We start from the raw sequence: 18,412 nt of genomic DNA on the forward strand, positions 1-18,412 counted from the left end.
AATTATAAACATCTGCATGAGTTATATAAGTTTATCAGTAAATTAAACATCATTCTACCTGTACTGGGGTCTGTCTTCATTGGCATAAGGGATGAAGTTGCCTCTTGGTTGGGTATAGTTATGATACTGAGATGGGGACAAGATCAAGGGTGGCAAATCTCCTGTAAAATAATTCACACAGAACATTAATCCATTAATCAGGGATCTTTTTACATAGATTTTACAGCTAATTGTAAAAATAAAGTGCAATGAGCCCTAGAAACCCATGTATTTCATTAGTTTAGTAGCTCCACTGTTTTAACTGTTGAATGAATAAAATAAACAAATAATTTAAATATCTGCAATATCTACTGAAGTGAGCATGCTCACCAGCTACTGCTACCCTCCACCCTGGTATATCACACATTCTTCATAGCTGGCTGCAGGAGCTCCACAAGTCACGATGAGCCAAACTGTGACTCTTAACAACAAGACGACAAAGTGACGCTTTCAGTCTATGATTATTGATGCCCTCCGTTTCTAAGCATGAAAGCAGAAAATGATTATTTAACTACGCTGCTCTGTTCTTATATAAAATGTGAAAACTAAATTTAAACATGAAACACACTCACATATGTATGTGAGTGTGTTTCTGTACGGGGGCTCTTTTCTGAATATTTCAGGTGATTGCTGCAGGACACGGACATGAATCTCTGGCACTGTGTGTAAAACTCCTGGTCCTCCTCGCCATTTACGCTTTCCAAAAAATCAACAATGATGGCGGCAGCGATCACAGTCACGCCTGCTGACTAAATGTGCAGCATTACCCGTTTGACCCACCGCTGGTTCTGGTTCACGTCTCAGGTCAGTCAGGCTCCACACCTCCAGACAAACAGCTGCTTCCCCTGTGCCATTCAGACACTATCCCCCCACACCCCACCCTGCCAACCCAGCTCAACAATCTGGTCTGAGTAACCCTCATCAGTCACTCACTCGTGGACTCAGAGTCCTTATCACTACTTCTAAGCACTTTGCAACCTGTTCTCCAATATGTGCCTTTCTCTTGTTTGTATATATTTGTTCCTGCTGTCTTACCATTGATACTTTATTGTCATTGTCAATCGTGCAGGAATAAAGGGCTATTCTATTCTATTCTATTCTGTTCTATTCTATTCTATTACTCGGTTTCTTTGCTGCTAATCTTAGTGTACCACCTTCATGATTCATATTAATACTTTGGTTCAAACATTTGTCTTGTAAAGTTTTATCCACGTATTTTAAAACTGAACTTTAAGTTTTTCTATTTTAGGAAGATGTTCACGAACAAAGACTGTTCGATGAATGTGAAACTCAATACAGTTTTATTTACATATGGCCAAATCACAACAACTTATATCATCTAAACTGCTGAGAGCCCGCTCAGCAGTTTATTTGTAATAGACTGTTAAAGTATTAAGAGCTCTGTACAAAATCTAAATATTGAACTGTTTAACAGTATACAGACAGCTTCTGCAATCCTGTTTATCTTCTTGGTACAGCAGCAATATTAAAACCTACCAAAGGAAAAGTAAAATCTCACCGATCTCGGGCACAGATAAGGCCACGGTCATGGCCACACAGACAAAGAAGGCAGGCAGGAGGATCTGAGAGAAGAGACCCTTGGTGTTCCTCTTGGCACAGTGAAACCTCTTGATAATAAGTCCGTGAAACTGGCTCAGTTTCAACCACCAACCCTCCAACTTGAATGTGCCCTGCCCTTCCAGCACCTCTGGCTCTGGTGACAAGGGGTTCTCTGCATCTCCTAAAGTGAAAACGTGAAAACATGAAATAGACAAACTGACAAAATATGGATGAGAACAGTAATCACAACGCCGGTCTGTATGATTCTTTAGTGCTCACACTATTCTGGTCACTATGAGCATTTTTATTCGAGAAGCATGAAAAGAAAAAAAGATCTAAAGAAAAACAAAAACTAAGAAAAAAAACATTTAATGTTGTAGCATTGTAACTTGCATTTATTAACTAATAAACTAATGAAAATATTCATCTAAATTTTGACAATACAAGTCACTAAAACCTGAAACGAGCCATGAGATTCATGGGTTTGAGCACTCTGTTTTCTAAACGTCTTTTCTAATGGAAGCATCTAAACTCATGATGAGAGTGATAACTGTGTGTTTTTATAAAACAAAAAGTCTATTCTTTCCTTTAAAAACATATTCAACTTGAAGTCATCTTAGATAAATATTTACCACCTCTGCACACCTGTTTGTTCAGTTATCTTAAATTCTGTTTGACATGAATGGAAGTGCCTGTGAACTGCCATCTTTATATCCCTCCACAGATACTCTGTCTTTGGCTGACATTTTATCCATTCAAACATTGCATGTGTCAGGCAGTGGTCAGGGATGGAGGCTGTGGCAGTCTGATCCCCAGATATCGAGGCTGGCTGCTGGGACATGAAATGCCACCTCTCTGGTGGGGAAGGAGTCTGAGTTAGTGTGTGAGGTTGAGAGATATTGGCTAACTATAACAGGATCGGCTCAACACATGGCTTTGGTTTGGAACCAGTCTCCTGGAGAGGTCCTGGACTGTTCAAGTCACTGCTCCATCTAGTGACTCTGTCTTCTTACTGGGAGACTTCAACACTCACGTGGACAGTGAGACCTGAAGCGGGGTGACTGGGAGGAATGGCCTGCCTGATCCGAACCAGATCAGGGTTCTGTTTTTGGCTTCTGTGCAAATCACAGTTTGTTCACACCGAACAGTATTTTTGAACATAAGGGTGCCCATACGCACACATGCTACCAGGACACCGTAGGTTGATGATCAGTTGTCTTATTGTATTATCAGATTTCTGATCTATCCAGAACAGATCTCTCTGATCTTTTCTGAACATTCGCATGAAGAGAGGGCTAGAGCTGTCAACTGACCACCGCCTGGTAATGCTCAGGTGGTGGACGAGGATATTGAACCTGGCACGCCTAAATGTATTGTGACAGTGCCCTGGGAATGCCTGGCAGAGGCTTCGCTCTGGGAATTCTTCAACTAGAATGTTGACAGCAGTCTGAAGGAGGCTGATATTGAGTCTATATCGACCATATTCACCATCTCCATTGCTGAGGCTGCGGCTAAGATGTTATTGCCTGTTGTGGTGGTAATCCCTGAACCAAATGGTGAACAGAGGAGGTAAGGGTAAACCTCAAGCTGAAGAAGAATTTTTATTGGGCTTACTACACTGTGAGCAGCTGACGGTTACCGGCAGAACAAGAGAATGCGTCTCGTGCAGTAACTGAAGCAAAAACTTGGTTGCTGCAGCAGTTTGATGAGGAAAGAGACTTTCAGTTTGTTTTGAAGCAATTCTGGCAAATGAGTGGTACAGGAGGGGAAAGCAGAGCACTACTTACACAGTGTGTAGTGGGTGTGGGTGCTGCTGGCTTGAACTCATGATGTAGTCAGGCATTGCAAGGAATACTTTAAGCATGTTAATCCACTGACACATCTTCTGTAGAGGACCCAGAGCCTAGCCATGCCCTTGGGGTTGAGGAGGTTTGCCCTGAGTTTGTAAAGGCTCCAAATCTTGTGGGGCTGTCTTGATTGTTACTCCTCTGCAGCACTGCATGGAGATCTGGGGTGGTGATTCCCATCTTTAAGAAGGGGGGGATCAGAGGGTTTCCTTCAATTCAATTTTATTTATAGTCAAAGGAGTTTGCGAAGAAAAGCGTCTGGACTTCTTTAAGTTGCTTGAAGACGTTTCACCTCTCATCCGAGAAGCTTCTTCAGTTCTAAGGTCAAATGGCCGAGAGTCCCAGATTTAAACCCAGTGGGAGTGTCCCCCCAAAGAGGGACAAAGGACCCCCTGGTGATCCTCTAATCACATGAGCCAAGGTGTGAAAGCGGGTGTGGGACCTAATCAGCCAGGGTTTCGGGTGAGCTCATTGTGAAACCTGGCCCCACCTTGTCATGTGAATTCCTGAGGTCAGATGGCCCAGGATGTGAGTGGGCATTAAGGCGTCTGGGGAGGGAACTCAAAACTGGATTATAGATGGCAGACAGTTGGTGTCGTAAACCACCGCCTCTGTTCAAAGATGGTCGCTCACAGTGGACATAGATGGCCTCTTTCACTCCTCTTTCAAACCATCTGTCCTCTCTGTCCAAAATGTGAACGTTGGCATCCTCGAAAGAGTGTCCTTTATCCTTAAGATGCAGATGGACTGCTGAGTCTTGTCCTGTGGAGGTGGCTCTTCTATGTTGTGCCATGCGCTTGTGAAGTGGCTGTTTGGTCTCTCCAATGTAGAGGTCTGGGCATTCCTCGCTGCACTGTACAGCATACACCACGTTGTTAAGTCTGTGTTTTGGAGTTTTGTCTTTCGGGTGAACCAGTTTCTGTCTGAGTGTGTTGCTGGGTCTGAAGTACACTGGGATGTCGTGCTTGGAGAAAACTCTCCTGAGTTTCTCAGATACACCGGCTACATAGGGGATGACAACGTTGTTGCGTCTGTCTTTCATATCCTCCCTCGCTGGTGTCTGATCTTCTTTTCTGTGCCTCTTTGCTGACTTTATGAACGCCCAGTTAGGATAACCACATGTTTTGAGTGCTTCCTTTACGTGTGTGTGTTCCTTCTTTTTTCCCTCAGGCTTAGAGGGAACATGTTCTGCCCGGTGGTGTAGGGTCCTGATTACTCCAAGTTTGTGTTCCAGAGGGTGATGGGAGTCAAAGAGGAGGTACTGGTCTGTGTGTGTGGGCTTCCGGTAAACTTCAATGTTGAGGTTTCCATTCTCGTCAATGTGCACGGCACAGTCCAGGAAAGGCAAACAGTTATCCTTTGTGTCTTCCCTGGTGAACTTGATGTTTTTATCCACGGCGTTAATGTGCGCAGTGAAGGATTCCACTTCTTGTGTCTTGATTTTGACCCAGGTGTCATCTACATATCTGTACCACTGGCTGGGTACTCTTCCTTTGAAAGAGCCAAGAGCCTTCCTCTCCACTTCCTCCATGTAAAGGTTGGCTACAATAGGTGACACGGGGGAGCCCATGGCACAGCCATGTTTTTGTCTGTAGAAGCCTTCGTTGTATTTGAAGTATGTTGTGGTAAGGCAGAGGTCTAACAGTGTGCAGATCTGATTGGGTGTGAAGTTGGTCCTGTCTTCCAAGGAGCTGTCTTCTTGTAGTCGTTTTCTGACAGTCTCCACTGCTTCCGTGGTGGGTATGCAAGTGAAGAGAGAGACTACATCAAAGGACACCATGGTTTCATCTGGATCCAGGGTAAGTTTCTGGACCGTGTCGGTGAAGCCGGTGGAGTTCTTGATGTGGTGTGGGGTGTTCCCCACGAGAGGTGCAAGAATGATAGCAAGGTGTTTCGCAATGTTATAAGTGGCTGAGTTTATGCTACTGACTATGGGTCTGAGTGGGACCCCTTCCTTGTGGATTTTAGGAAGTCCATAAATGCAGGGTATGGCATCCCCTGGATAAAGGCGGTGATATGTAATGCGGTCAATGATTTTGTCCTTTTCAAGGTCTTGAAGGCAAGCTATAACTTTCTTTTTGTAGCTGCTTGTGGGGTCTCGCTTTAAAGCTTCGTAGGTGTTGTTGTCACTGAGGAGAGTAGTGATCTTTGTGTGGTAATCTGTTGTGTTTAGGACCACGGTGCACCTTCCCTTATCCGCTGGTAATATAGTGATGTTGTGGTCTTTGCTCAGGGAAGCGACGGCCTTCTTTTCTTGAAATGTAAGGTTAGACGGAGGGACTTTCGCACTGGAGAGGGTGGCTGAGACTTTCATCCTGATTTGCTCTGCTTCTGTCTGTGACAATTTATTAATCCGTATGGCGGTTTCTGTGGCTGTGATGAGGTCCACTATGGGCAACTGTTGCGGAGAAATGGCAAAATTGAGTCCTTTGGCTAAAACCCTCTTTTCAGGTTCAGTGAGATTCCGGTCTGAAAAGTTCTTTACCCATTTCTCCCGACTGTCTTCAGGTGGGTTTTCTTCTCTGAGTTGTGTGGGTTCCAACTGAGGAGTGTGGGTTTTTGAAAGCAAGGTGTGAAATTTCCTGCGTTGTCTTTCTTTTCCTTTAGAGTGTTGGGCCCGCTGAGCCTTGTCCACAAACTTGTAAACCTCTTCTAGGATTGGAGAGGGTAGAAGGGTTTCCAGTTCCTGCAGAGTCTGGCTGATCTTGATCTGGAGGGCATCTATAGTGAAATGGTCTTATCCTTTCACTTAAAAGGTGATTTTTTAAAAGGTGGGGCCAGGTTTCACAATGAGCTCACCCGAAACCCTGGCTGATTAGGTCCCACACCCGCCTTCACACCTTGGCCCATGTGATTAGAGGATCACCAGGGGGTCCTTTGTCCCTCTTTGGGGGGACACTCCCACTGGGTTTAAATCTGGGACTCTCGGCCATTTGACCTTAGAACTGAAGAAGCTTCTCGGATGAGAGGTGAAACGTCTTCAAGCAACTTAAAGAAGTCCAGACGCTTTTCTTCGCAAACTCCTTTGACTACGATGACCTGGATGACTGAGAACCTTCACAGACAATTTTATTTATACAGTGCCTAATCACGACAACAGTTGCCTCAGGGCACTTTATATTGTAAACACTTTGGTGACAGTGGGAAAGAAAAACTCCCTTTTAACAAGAAGAAACCTCCGACAGAACCAGGCTCAGGGAGGGGCGGGGCCATCTGCCACGACCGGTTGGGGTGAGAGAAGGAAAACGGGATAAAGACATGCTGTGGATAATTACAAGGGGGTCACACTCATCAGCTTCCCTAGAAAGGTCTATTCTCAGGGACAGGTTGTCCATTAGTCAAACCTCAGATGCAGGATGGAACAAGAGCTGCTACTTCTCCATATCAGAAGAACATATCGGACATCTGACAAGGACGCTGCCTCGGTGCCTCCTAGGTTAGGTATTGTCAGCATGACCCATTTGCAGGAGGCTTTGGAGCAAGACCGTAACACACTGGTGGGGTGAGGTGGCTGGGGAGAGGGAGATCAGGGCTTTTCTGCTTAGGCTGTTGCCCCCATAACAAGGGAGGGAAGGATGGACGGATGATTGACTTGTTCTTTTATTAAGGTCATTTTTTCCCAAATTTTGGATTCACTGTCACTCTGCATCATCTGGTCTCCAACCATCATTTCTTGACACATTTTAAAGATGCTAAAACCAATAGAGTGCACCACACCATCATTTGCCTCAGCAGAGTAAGAGAATGGTTTTGTAAAGATTTGTTTGAATAAACCAGCAAAAAACAAACAAACAAACAAATGTTTTTAATTTGTGTATAAATTCATGAAGGATATGGCAAAGAACAGTTGTTGTTGTCTTACCCTGGAGGCTGGCAGAGTCAGCCCCCTGTCTGTTGTCAAAGAGCGGACAGTAATCTCCATAGAAGTCGGTATATAGCCCTCCTTCATCGCCTCTTACTGAGCCGACAGATGAGGAGGACATTAGAGAAGACTGGCTCTGGCTTAGTGTGGAGCCCTTCACCAGATTGTTTAGTTCCACCGTTGGCTTTTCAGGCTCCACTTGGGATCCTGTCTCACCCTGTGGTCCCCCGAAACCTTCTGAACCGATTGATGATTTCCCTACAGAGCTCCCCCCTGGTGAACCCTTTATGTCTGCTCAGAGATAATAGGGAAGAAGGTAATCATGTCAGCCATGTGCCAACTGATGAAGTCAAAACACACATATGAACATATAAGAAACATGTGCTCACCAGCATCGCTGTTTTCAAGAGACTGGTCCTCTTCAGACACTTTGAGAAAGACCTCCTCTAAGGTGGTGTCCATTACCCCAAAACTAGTCAGTGCCAGGGAGTCCAAGCTCTTCTCTAAAGCCTGGAGGCACAATGGCAAATTAGTAAATAAGGCAAAATGAGAGTTTGAAGATTGTTAGAAGTGTACAAAGTCTGTCTTTATGTATGACCACCTTTATTCTTCAGCACAGAATGAACTCGTTAAGGCAAGCTTTCTTTTATTTTATTTTGAAGTAGTCTTCATGTATACTTATTCAGGCTTTTTGAAGGATATTCCAAAGCTTATCTGTGGATGTTTGCTGCCTTTTGCTTCATTCTCTGTCAAGATCATTCCACACCGCTACAATAATATTGAGTTCCTGGCTCTGGGCAGGTCAGTGAATGGCTGATAGTGTTTCACTGGGAATTTGTCTACCCAGATATGCTTTTACTGCACTGCAGTGTGTTTGGGATCACTAAAAAATGAAGCTATTGCCAATGCTTACCACATGGTACTCCATGATAGATCGAAACCTGTCAGTACTTTTTCCCTTTCATATTTCCATCTATTTGAACACAATCGCCAACACTGCTGGCTTAGTTGTCACATTAAACTATGAGATCGACCTGTAAAACATCATAACAAATTTATGACAAGATGTTTTAAAGGTCGGTAAATATGCTCACCTTTCTTTTGATTGCTACAAATTGAGGATTTGATACAAAAATGAAACACTTGGCTTCATTCTTAAGGCCTGTTTCAGTCTAGTTCTTGCACAACTTGGCATACTTCCTTAAGAATGGCTTCTTGACAGCCACTCTTACAGTTAGATCATTTCTGATGTGACTTCAGCAAACAGTAGATTGGTCAAATGAAGGGCCGGGTGCACGTAGTCCTGTGTCAGGTGCTGTATTTTCCCCCGTTTCTAAAGGACATGGCTTTTAGATACTGGTTATCTGCTCCGGGTAGTTTTCACACTTGTTGTTAATCTCTCTTCCACAGCATGTCTTTATCCTGTCTTCCTTCTCTCACCCCAACCAATCACAGCAGATGGCCCCGCCCCTCCCTGAGCCTGGTTCTGCCAGAGGTTTCTTCCTGTTAAAAGGGAGTTTTTCCTTCCCACTGTCGCCAAAGTGCTTGCTCATAGGGGGTCATATGATTGTTGGGTTTTTCTCTCTGTGTATTATTGTAGGGTCTACCTTACAATATAAAGTGCGTTGAGGCGACTGTTGTTTGGTTCTATATAAATAAAACTGAATTGCGGTTTGTAGGCCTTTATGGGTCTTCTTTTGTCCACTTGTCCAGTTTGTCCATTTCTTTGAGGACACTGCACACCATGCTAAGATCTTTTGGGGTACTACAACACTGTTAAAAAGTATTTGCCCTCTTCCCGTTTTTTTTTTTATGTCACACTTACAGTGATAGTCCTGGGTCTTTGTACTAGCATTTTGAGTTCAACATTTTAGTACTACTTGTGTGGTTTCCACATCTTTGTTCTTTATTTATGTCATGTTACGTTTTTATTATATCCCATTTAGTTTTTTCATTCTCAGTTTTGCTTGTCTCCTTTTGGGAACATGTATATTTGGCTAGGCCTGAGCCTGGGCCTTGCTGAGCCCTGCCCACTGCAGGCCATGGTCATGGAGGTTGGGGGTTTCCCCTCCCTACTGCTACTCATTTGTAGTTGCTTCCCCTGGCTTGGGCCTCTTTGGTGCCCGGTGGGGGGTCTGCTTGGTGCAGGCCAAATCCACCCATTCATCCATCCATCGATTATTAATCCACGGCCCTCTTCCACAGTTCTACTGTCTTCCTCCCTGCACGGCCGACCTATCACAGAGTATCACTGCTCCTTGCTGAACCTGGTTCTGCAGGAAGTTACTTCCTGTTAAAGGGAGTTCTCCTTCCCACAGCCACCAAGGGAGTTGTTTTCTGTATTATTGTAGAGTTGTTAGTTTACAAAAGCACCTTGCAGTAACTGTGGTTGTAATTTGGTGCTATATAAATAAAACTGAATTGAATTAGATTAAATTTAAAACACATTGTCTTTTACGCAATTAGCCAGACCATATATAGAATGCTAACAAACTTAAACATATCAGCACCAGCATCAGAAAAGATGTAAATGACCTGCTTTTCTACTCTACCTGAGCACTCATCATTCACACGAGCACTTTTTCCTATTTCTACACACGTGTTTTTTATCAAACACTCTGATGGATGCATTGATGAGCAACTTGAGGTTAGTATCTTGGCCAAGGATATTTGCCATACAGACTGGGAGCAACCAGGGATCAAACTACCAACCTTGCGATCAGTAGCCGCCCTGTGAGTTTATTCTGTAACAGAAGAGTTTTCTTTGCTTGTGTAAATGTACCTGAAACAGCCTCTCAAAACAGCCCTTCTTGACAGCCTCAGAAGGCAGCACGTAGGACAGCTCAGTGTTGGAGTCGGACACCAGCAGGCAGGAAGCCACAAACTGACGAATAAACTGGGTGACCTGAACTTCTGAGCAAGGCGACAGAGAGGAGGACGGAGACAGAGACGGAGGCTGGAACTGGCTGGCCTGGCCTTAGCATTGAAAGAAAAAACACAAAACATGAAGACTTTTGGTTTTTTGCATGGTGGTGGGTAGGTGGGGGTGGTGGGCACATGTTTGTTGTAGTAAAAAACAGGATAAGTCATATTTGCGTAGTGTAGGGCTCTTCTGCTTGTGTTGTTTTGTTTTTCCCTTTCTACTAAAAGCAGTTTTGGTTGAAGGTTTAATAATCATGTTACTGCTCTGCTTCTAACATCTTTCTGCTGTGTGTAGTTCAACTCCACGCATACACTGAATAAAATGAATATAATTTATGAGGTGCTCCTTTAACTGAACTCTCACCTCATAAATTATTCTATTATAATCAGATTATTGAAGTGAATGCTGGATGTACATTTGTGATGAGCATACCAGAACACCATGCCAGTAAGTATTTTCTACTGTAATTCACCAAAATATAGACAAAGGTTGTACATATTTCCTTCTTCCACTCAAGATGACATCTTATGTCAAATAAAACCAATAAAATCCCAAATGTACAAATCATATAGTAGACAAACAATGTATACAGTGTATATGATTGCACTTCTGTGTATACCAATGCACACATGCATTCATAAATCATGACCATATGTATCATTAAGGGGCTCTGCTAGACTTCTTAGTGTAAATCTGCAAATGCTCTGTAGCCTGACAGCATCACAGGTGCAGGAAATAAAAACACTACCACACACACACACACACACACACACACGCGCACACACACACCTCGGCCTTCGCTCTGCTTTTTGACCAGTGTCAGCTTGTATCCATCTCCATAAGTGCTCTTGAGAAAGAGTGGGGAGCCACAGCATTTGAGTTTCCCATGCGAGATGATGGCAATGCGATCTCCCAGAAGGTCTGCTTCATCCATGTGGTGGGTAGACAGCAGAATTGTACGGCCTAAGGCAGAGGAGCCACACACATATGTAGGAGGTGGTTTGGGTTACATTTACCAAGCAGGACATCAAAACAAGGATAGAGAGTGCCTCTGCAACAATATTCTGAAAACTGAACACAGACGAAATTTTTTCCCACATGCATACAAGAAATATGAACAGACTGAACAACACTTAAATATCTTTGGTGAGGATTAAATCCCTGGATTGATGTCATGTCTCGTAGTCTGAAAATTCTGGACTCCAAAGAGAACTTTGAAAAAAGATTCCCCAAAAACAAGGCACTCTGCACGATACCTAGGAGTCACTCACCTTGTTTGTACTTGAGGATGAGATCCCAGATGGCTCGGCGGGCGTAGGGGTCCACCCCTGCGGTCGGTTCGTCTAGGATGACGGCCCTGGAACCACCAACAAAGGCAATGGCGACAGACAACTTTCTCTTCATCCCACCAGACAATGTCTGCACCAAGCTGTGACGCTTATTGGACAACTCCAGGTCAACAATCATCCTGGACACACACAGACAGAGAGCAAAGCAATTTGGAGCTTGTTGTCTTCTGTTGATTGGTTTTCAGGGAGGACTGACACTGGTTGAGTGAAAAGTTGTGAGTTAAACCCTAATGAGTCCCAAACAACTAAACAGCATTAAGCCTGTGCTGGTGACCTCAGTGCCTTTATATATGCACAGTTTGAATTTCCATAAAGGTTCAGGATAGGCTCTTTATCTTACAATACAAGGTGCCTCGGGGCAACTGCTGTTGTAATTTGGCGCTACATAAATAAAACTGAATTGAAGAAAAGCAGCTGACTTGTCCATCTCCTTGCAGATGTCTTCTTCAGCCATGCCTTTGAGCCTAGAGTAGAACCACAGATGCTCCTCCACACTCAGCTTGTCAAACAGGACGTTGTGCTGTGGACACATCCCGAGGTTCTGTCGGATACGCTCCATCTCAGTGCGGATATCGTGGCCATAAATGGTGGCAGAGCCAGATGTGGGCGGGAACAATCCTGTCAGGATGGACCTATGAACATACAGTTTAGATTACAGGTCACAGTGATACATTAAACAGGATTTGTTGCTTAAATGTTGTTTGGTCCAATATATCTTAGTGATGATTAACTTTAAAAAATATCATATTTTTATTTTCTTCTTTTTTTGTTTATTTGTGTGTAGCTACAGCAGGCTGAACATTTAAGAGCAGATCATGGATGTTTATATTTCATTATATATAAGTCTTATAAAACCTGCATGTCTCAGTGTGATCTAAAAAACCATGCAAGAGTAAACCGTTGAGCTCTCCAATAAAACAAATACAAAGAAGGTTACAGGTCAGAGTGCCGGAGCTGCACAATAAAAACCATTACTACATGTTGCACACTGCCTCTCACATTGTAGTCGTCTTCCCAGCTCCATTGTGTCCCAAGAAGGAAACCACCTGGTTTTCATGGAGGTTGAGGCTCAGTTTGTTCAGGGCCAGTTTACTGCCTGTCTTGTACACCTTGGTCAGTTTGTCTATACACACCACCAGGGGAAGGTGGTTGGGCTCCTCCTCTATCCCGCGGATCTCCTCTGGAGTTGGAATGACACAGAAGAAAAAGCAGTGAGAACAAAATCTGAATCATTTATAAAAATATAGATTTAAAAAGTGTTCAGTTTTTCTCCATTGTTAATTCCACTTCTTTTGTTAAAAGCACTAAGAGGAAGACGAAATAGTAAAGGAGAGGTGAATAATCACATGCCTGAAACAGGGAGAGACCCTGTGGTCTCTGCATGGAGATTTGAACTCAGCACTATTATTTACTCGGGACAAATAAGGAAATAAAAGGGGTGTGGCTTCATGTCATTTTGAGCTGAACTCTGGAATCTTGAAATTCATAATCCTGGTCAAACATGCAAACTTGGAAAGGTTCCTGTGTAAGGAAATAATAATGTTTAATATTATTATAATATTATGGATGAATAAATAATATTTATCCCTTTACTAAAGTTTAGGATGGTGTATGTTACAGTGTTTTTAAGCTGATTGACAGAATATGAGAATCTTGTCCTCGAGCACATATTGTTGGTCTTTACCATTCCTCCGGTGGTCCATCGCACAAGCCTGATCCTCCTCCATCACACTGAGCCTGGCAGCTCCACCTCCGCACCAAGGCCAATCCCAGGTCTCGACACGGCCACTGCCAGACCAGTAGGACCTCTGCAGTGGGAAGTACCATGGGCGCGGCAGCCCATACATTCCTAATGGAGGGGAAAAACAATTTTAATCTAATCAGCAGAAGATTCCTAAATAACGTTTGTTGGGAGAAAACCAGAGAGAGCAAGGATTTCACACCTGGATGCACAGCCTCTATGTACCAGGTCAGCACACCGTACACTCCAGCATCAATGATGAGCATCATCATGGAGAGACCGAGGTTAAAGTCATCGCCTTCTACAGGTGACTGGCTTATGGTCTGCCACTGAATGCCAACACCTGCTACCTCGTATAGAGCAAAATACTTGGAGCCAAGGCCAAAAGCTGTGGTAGACATCAGAGACTACAAGAGAAGGAAACAATGTGGATTATCTGATTTCACAGAACAACAGATAAAGAACATTTTACCAACGCACCACAAATTCAAAGAGTTTTGATTGGTGAAAAAGGAAACAAATGTAAAATGCCTTACAGCAATGCATTTCTCGAAGGCAGTGATCTTGTCGTGAGCCACCTCCTCCCTAATGGCCACATACATATAGGGCACATAGCTGAGGAAATAGATGATTCCTCCGCAGGCAGAAGCCAGCTTAGCTTTGGAGTAGATTACTGACACCAGGAAACTGGAAAAAAAAGTTACGCTTCATTTGTTTCATGACATATTCCACACGTCACAAGTTTTTAAAAATACAATGAGATGTGCAGCAAAATCACTAAATATAAAGACAAAGTTCACAATTTTACAAAAATAATCATCACTCCGTGCAGTGTTCACTAACATTAAAACTCAAGACACCAGGTTTTCCATATCTGGCAGAAACCTCCAGCACTGAACGAAAAAAAGCCATTGACTGACTATAAACTCCTGTTACACTGACATACTGACAGCTTAGTATGCATCCATCCATCCGTCCATGAATAACCATGTCGCAAGGACAGCAGCCTAACAAGAGAAACCCAGACCTAACTCACCCCAGAAACCTCGTCTATCTCATCTCAGGAAACACTGAGGGGATTATCGGGCCATTGGAGGGCCATTTCTCCAGCGTGCCCTGAGCCTCCTCCAGGTAGGACTACATGCAAAAATGGCCCCAATCTATCTGTCAATCTTTTGTTTTCCATCACAGACGCCAAGATACTTCAATTCCTCCACTTGGGACAGCAACTCTTCCCTGGTGGGAACACCACCTTTTTGCAAAAATCCATCTGGGAGCCCAGTCAGTCTACATGTGGTGCCAAAACACAACAACCGTCACCTCAAGGCACCTTGTAAGGTAGACCCTACATACAAGGTCTTAAGTAATCAGGCCCCATCTTATCTTAATGACCTTGTAGTACCATATCACCCTATTAGAGCACTTCGCTCTCACACTGCAGGTTTACTTGTTGTTCCTAGAGTATTTAAAAGTAGAATGGGAGGGAGAGCCTTCAGTTTTCAGGCCCCTCTTCTGTGGAACCAGCTTCCAGTTAGGATTCAGGAGACAGACACTATCTCGACTTTTAAGATTAGGCTTCAAACTTTCCTTTTTGCTAAAGCATATAGTTAGGGCTGGACCAGGTGACCCTGAATCCTCCCTTAGTTATGCTGCAATAGGTGTAGGCTGCCGGGGGATTCCCATGATGCACTGGGTGTTTCTTCTTAAGTCACCTTTCTCATTCCTCTCTGCATTTAGTTATTAGTTATTATTAATCTCTGTCTCGCTTCTATATCATGTCTTCGTCCTGTCTTCCTCCCCTCATCCCCATCGAATAGCAGCAGATGTGAGTTCCTCCCTGAGCCTGGTTCTGCTGGAGGTTTCTTCCTATTTATAGGGAGTTTTTCCTTCCCACCGTCGCCAAAGCACTTACTCACAGGGGTCATCTAACTGTTGGGATTTTCTGTGTTCTTTGTATTATTTTAGGGTCTGCCTTACAATAATAAGCACTTTGAGGTGACTGTTGTTGCCATATAAATAAAACTGAATAGAAGATTTGGAGGGTGAAGGTCTCCAGTCCTAATCGGAGCGCTCAGGGCAGTGATCCCCAACAGGGAGAGTGGCCTCAGCAGAGCGCACTCACAGGAACAGCAAAGATACTGCACAGGACCCTCAAGCTCCCAGGCCTCTGGTAGAGGACCCGAGGATAAAGACTGCTCGCAGAAAGAATGGACATTTTATTTGGTACATGGTAATAAAGTTACTTCAGGTAATGAAGTAACTCCCTGGTAGAGTTTGCATGCATCTCATCCTGTCATTATGTCTGTAAACACGATGCCTCGATAAGTCCTGAATCAATTAAAATGAAACGTTAAATGGGTGGAGAGTTTATATTCACCGTCATGTGTATTGTCAACAAATAGAAAATATCTAATTAATATTTAAATATCATTTGACATCTGACCTCTTCTTCAAGGTCAACTAAACATTTAAATGTATAATGAATGCTACACATGTACTTGCTACATAAATAAATAATAAAATAGTATAAGTGGGTTTCAACAGGACAAATAACAAAAGCCTGCACTCTTCATGCACTGCAAACGTCTTAAAGAATAAAGTAAAAATAATTATTATAATATAAAATATTATAATCTTATTCCCTAAAACCTAAAGAGTGAGCTGCCTTGGTGGAGGTTTGCGCTCAGAGTGCTTCTTGTAACTAATGAAAACACTGCCAGACTTACATATGTTAAAGTTCATTGACCCTCATGTTTAAGTGAGAATGATCAGACAGTATCAAATAAGATTTGATTGCAGATTGTAGGAAGGAAGTGCTTAATCTTGTAACAACTATTCAAAGTTATCAAACTGCTGTCAGAGTTAAAAATTAAATTATGCATTCTACACTGTACCGATAAATGCTAACTGACAATTTCCTAATTTTTTTCAATGAGTATATACATTTTATTTTTCTAGGCTTAAACGCACCATGCTTTACAAGTTATATTCACATAGCATTTCAATCATAAATTCAGCAGTTTATCTCATGCACACCAGTAGATATATTGGAGGTCTGGGCAAAACTGACCTTTCAGCCTGTGGTGAGAGTATCCCCTTCCTATTCTGAACTGTACTAAACATTATCCGTTAAGCTGTGCACACTGAGGCATTGAGCCAGAAGTGAGGAATTTACAAAGTCTTACCAGAACATGATAGTAGCCACGGCATAAATGGTAAGGAACAGCCAGATGATGAAGGGATCGCTGTGGAGCAACACCCGACCGTACTTTAAAATGGCCGTGAGAGCAGTGACAGAGATGGACAGCTGGACAAAGCCCGTGATGAACCATGCCACCCAGTGGACTGCATTGTTCAGACCCATCATCTTCATCACCTGAGAGAGAGACACTATGGTTACTTGCAAGTATGCACAGTAGTGTGAAAAAGTCTTTGACCCTTATACAACACACTAAACACAAAATGCAGTTTCTAAACAAAAGTATTTATGAATAAAAGCTACACGGCCCTGTGTGAAAAAGTGACTGCCCCCTAAACCTGGTTGGGCCTTAGCAGCAACAACTGCACTCAGGTGTTTGCAATAACTGGCAGTGAGTGTTTTACACTCTGTGGAGGAATTTTGGCTCATCTTTGCAGAATTGTTGTAATTCAGCCACACTGGAGGGTTTTTGAGCATCTCAGTCTGATTCAGGTCAGGACTTTGACCAGGTCAGAGTCTTCATTTTGTGTTTCTTAGAGCATCCAGAGGTGGACTTGCTGCTGTGTTTTGGATCATTGTCCTGCTGAAGCGTGCTTCAGCGTGAGGTCACAAACAGATGGACAGACATTTTCCTACTGGATGTTTTGGCAGACGGCAGAAATCCTGTTTCCATTTACCACAGCAAGTCTTCAGGTCCTGAGACAGAAAAGCAGGCTTAACTCTGGTTGGTCGGCTCCTCCTGGGAGGGTTCACCACTATTCTGTGTTTCTGGCATTTGTGGTTCGCTGGAGTCCCACAACTTTAGAAACGGCTTTCTGACCTTTTCCAGACTGAGAAACTTCAGTTGTTCCGTCACTCGTTGTTTCACACACATCCTTATTTTTTAATGATAAATTTGGAAAATTTGTGAAAGTGAATTTTGTGAAGTAATGGGAGTGGTATTATTTTTCTAGTGACCACAATAACCCACGTTTACCCGCTCACACACACCTGCAGCACTTTGAGGTCTTTCAATGTAACACACACAGAGTTCAGGATGTATTTCACTAAGCTGACTTCACAGGCTTTTTAAAGAAAATTAAATTCTGGGTCATTCTCTACATATTTCCACTGGTGGCTTTTGGTTTTGGGTCCTGACTTATGCTGCAGGGATTGTTTGCTTCACAACAAAGCAAATACAGACAGTCTTCTGTCTTTCATCATCATGATCAGTCTGCACAGAGTGTTTTTGGTTTTTTAACCTCCTAGGACCTGGCGTCCACATATGTGGACATCATATTTTGGGTTGTCTAGACCAAAATACTAAATTTTGCTCTACAAGGGCCTGATATCCACTTATGAGGATATTATACTGCCTTTGCTTTATGAAAATTTAAAATGAATATCCTTATATGTGGCTCTCATTTTTCTTGGAAACAAAAACCAGTTAAAAAAAAAAATCTTGTGGTTCTTTGTTTGTGCATTCATCGGGTCCCAATATGCCAAAATATCAAAGAGAAATTAAAAATGCATGCCGTGGAAGGGTTCGGGTCTTAGGAGGTTAATGTTGCTTTTTTGGTAAATGGTAAATGGCCTGTATTTGTATAGCACTTTACTTAGTCCCTAAGGACCCCAAAGCACTTTACACATTCAGTCATCCACCCATTCACACACACATTCACACACTGGTGATGGCAGCTACATTGTAGCCACAGCTGCCCTGGGGCGCACTGACAGAGGCGAGGCTGCCGGACACTGGCGCCACCGGGCCCTCTGACCACCACCAGTAGGCAATGGGTGAAGTGTCTTGCCCAAGGACACAACGACCGAGACTGTCGGAGCCGGGGCTCGAACCGGCAACCTTCTGATTACAAGACGAACTGCCAACTCTTGAGCCACGATCGCCCCGTTTT

At 43.4% G+C, this 18,412-nt stretch overlaps 1 protein-coding gene across 1 annotated transcript in view; it reads right to left on the reverse strand.

Annotated features, from left to right (window-relative positions):
* Positions 1-18,412, reverse strand: part of abca2 (ATP-binding cassette, sub-family A (ABC1), member 2) — a 132,065-nt gene that overhangs the window by 31,560 nt on the left and 82,093 nt on the right. Inside the window, exons 16-28 of the mRNA XM_063489427.1 lie at positions 16,507-16,697; positions 13,858-14,008; positions 13,524-13,728; positions 13,265-13,429; positions 12,580-12,760; positions 12,000-12,212; positions 11,503-11,699; positions 11,021-11,194; positions 10,091-10,284; positions 7,698-7,818; positions 7,309-7,599; positions 1,559-1,780; positions 59-161 (exon numbers count right to left, since the gene is read on the reverse strand). Coding sequence (XP_063345497.1) covers positions 59-161; positions 1,559-1,780; positions 7,309-7,599; positions 7,698-7,818; positions 10,091-10,284; positions 11,021-11,194; positions 11,503-11,699; positions 12,000-12,212; positions 12,580-12,760; positions 13,265-13,429; positions 13,524-13,728; positions 13,858-14,008; positions 16,507-16,697 — 2,408 coding nt within the window. The remainder of the gene's footprint in view (positions 1-58; positions 162-1,558; positions 1,781-7,308; positions 7,600-7,697; positions 7,819-10,090; positions 10,285-11,020; positions 11,195-11,502; positions 11,700-11,999; positions 12,213-12,579; positions 12,761-13,264; positions 13,430-13,523; positions 13,729-13,857; positions 14,009-16,506; positions 16,698-18,412) is intronic.

This window comes from Pelmatolapia mariae, linkage group LG12 (genome assembly GCF_036321145.2).
Source record: "Pelmatolapia mariae isolate MD_Pm_ZW linkage group LG12, Pm_UMD_F_2, whole genome shotgun sequence".
Classification (NCBI taxonomy): domain Eukaryota; kingdom Metazoa; phylum Chordata; class Actinopteri; order Cichliformes; family Cichlidae; genus Pelmatolapia; species Pelmatolapia mariae.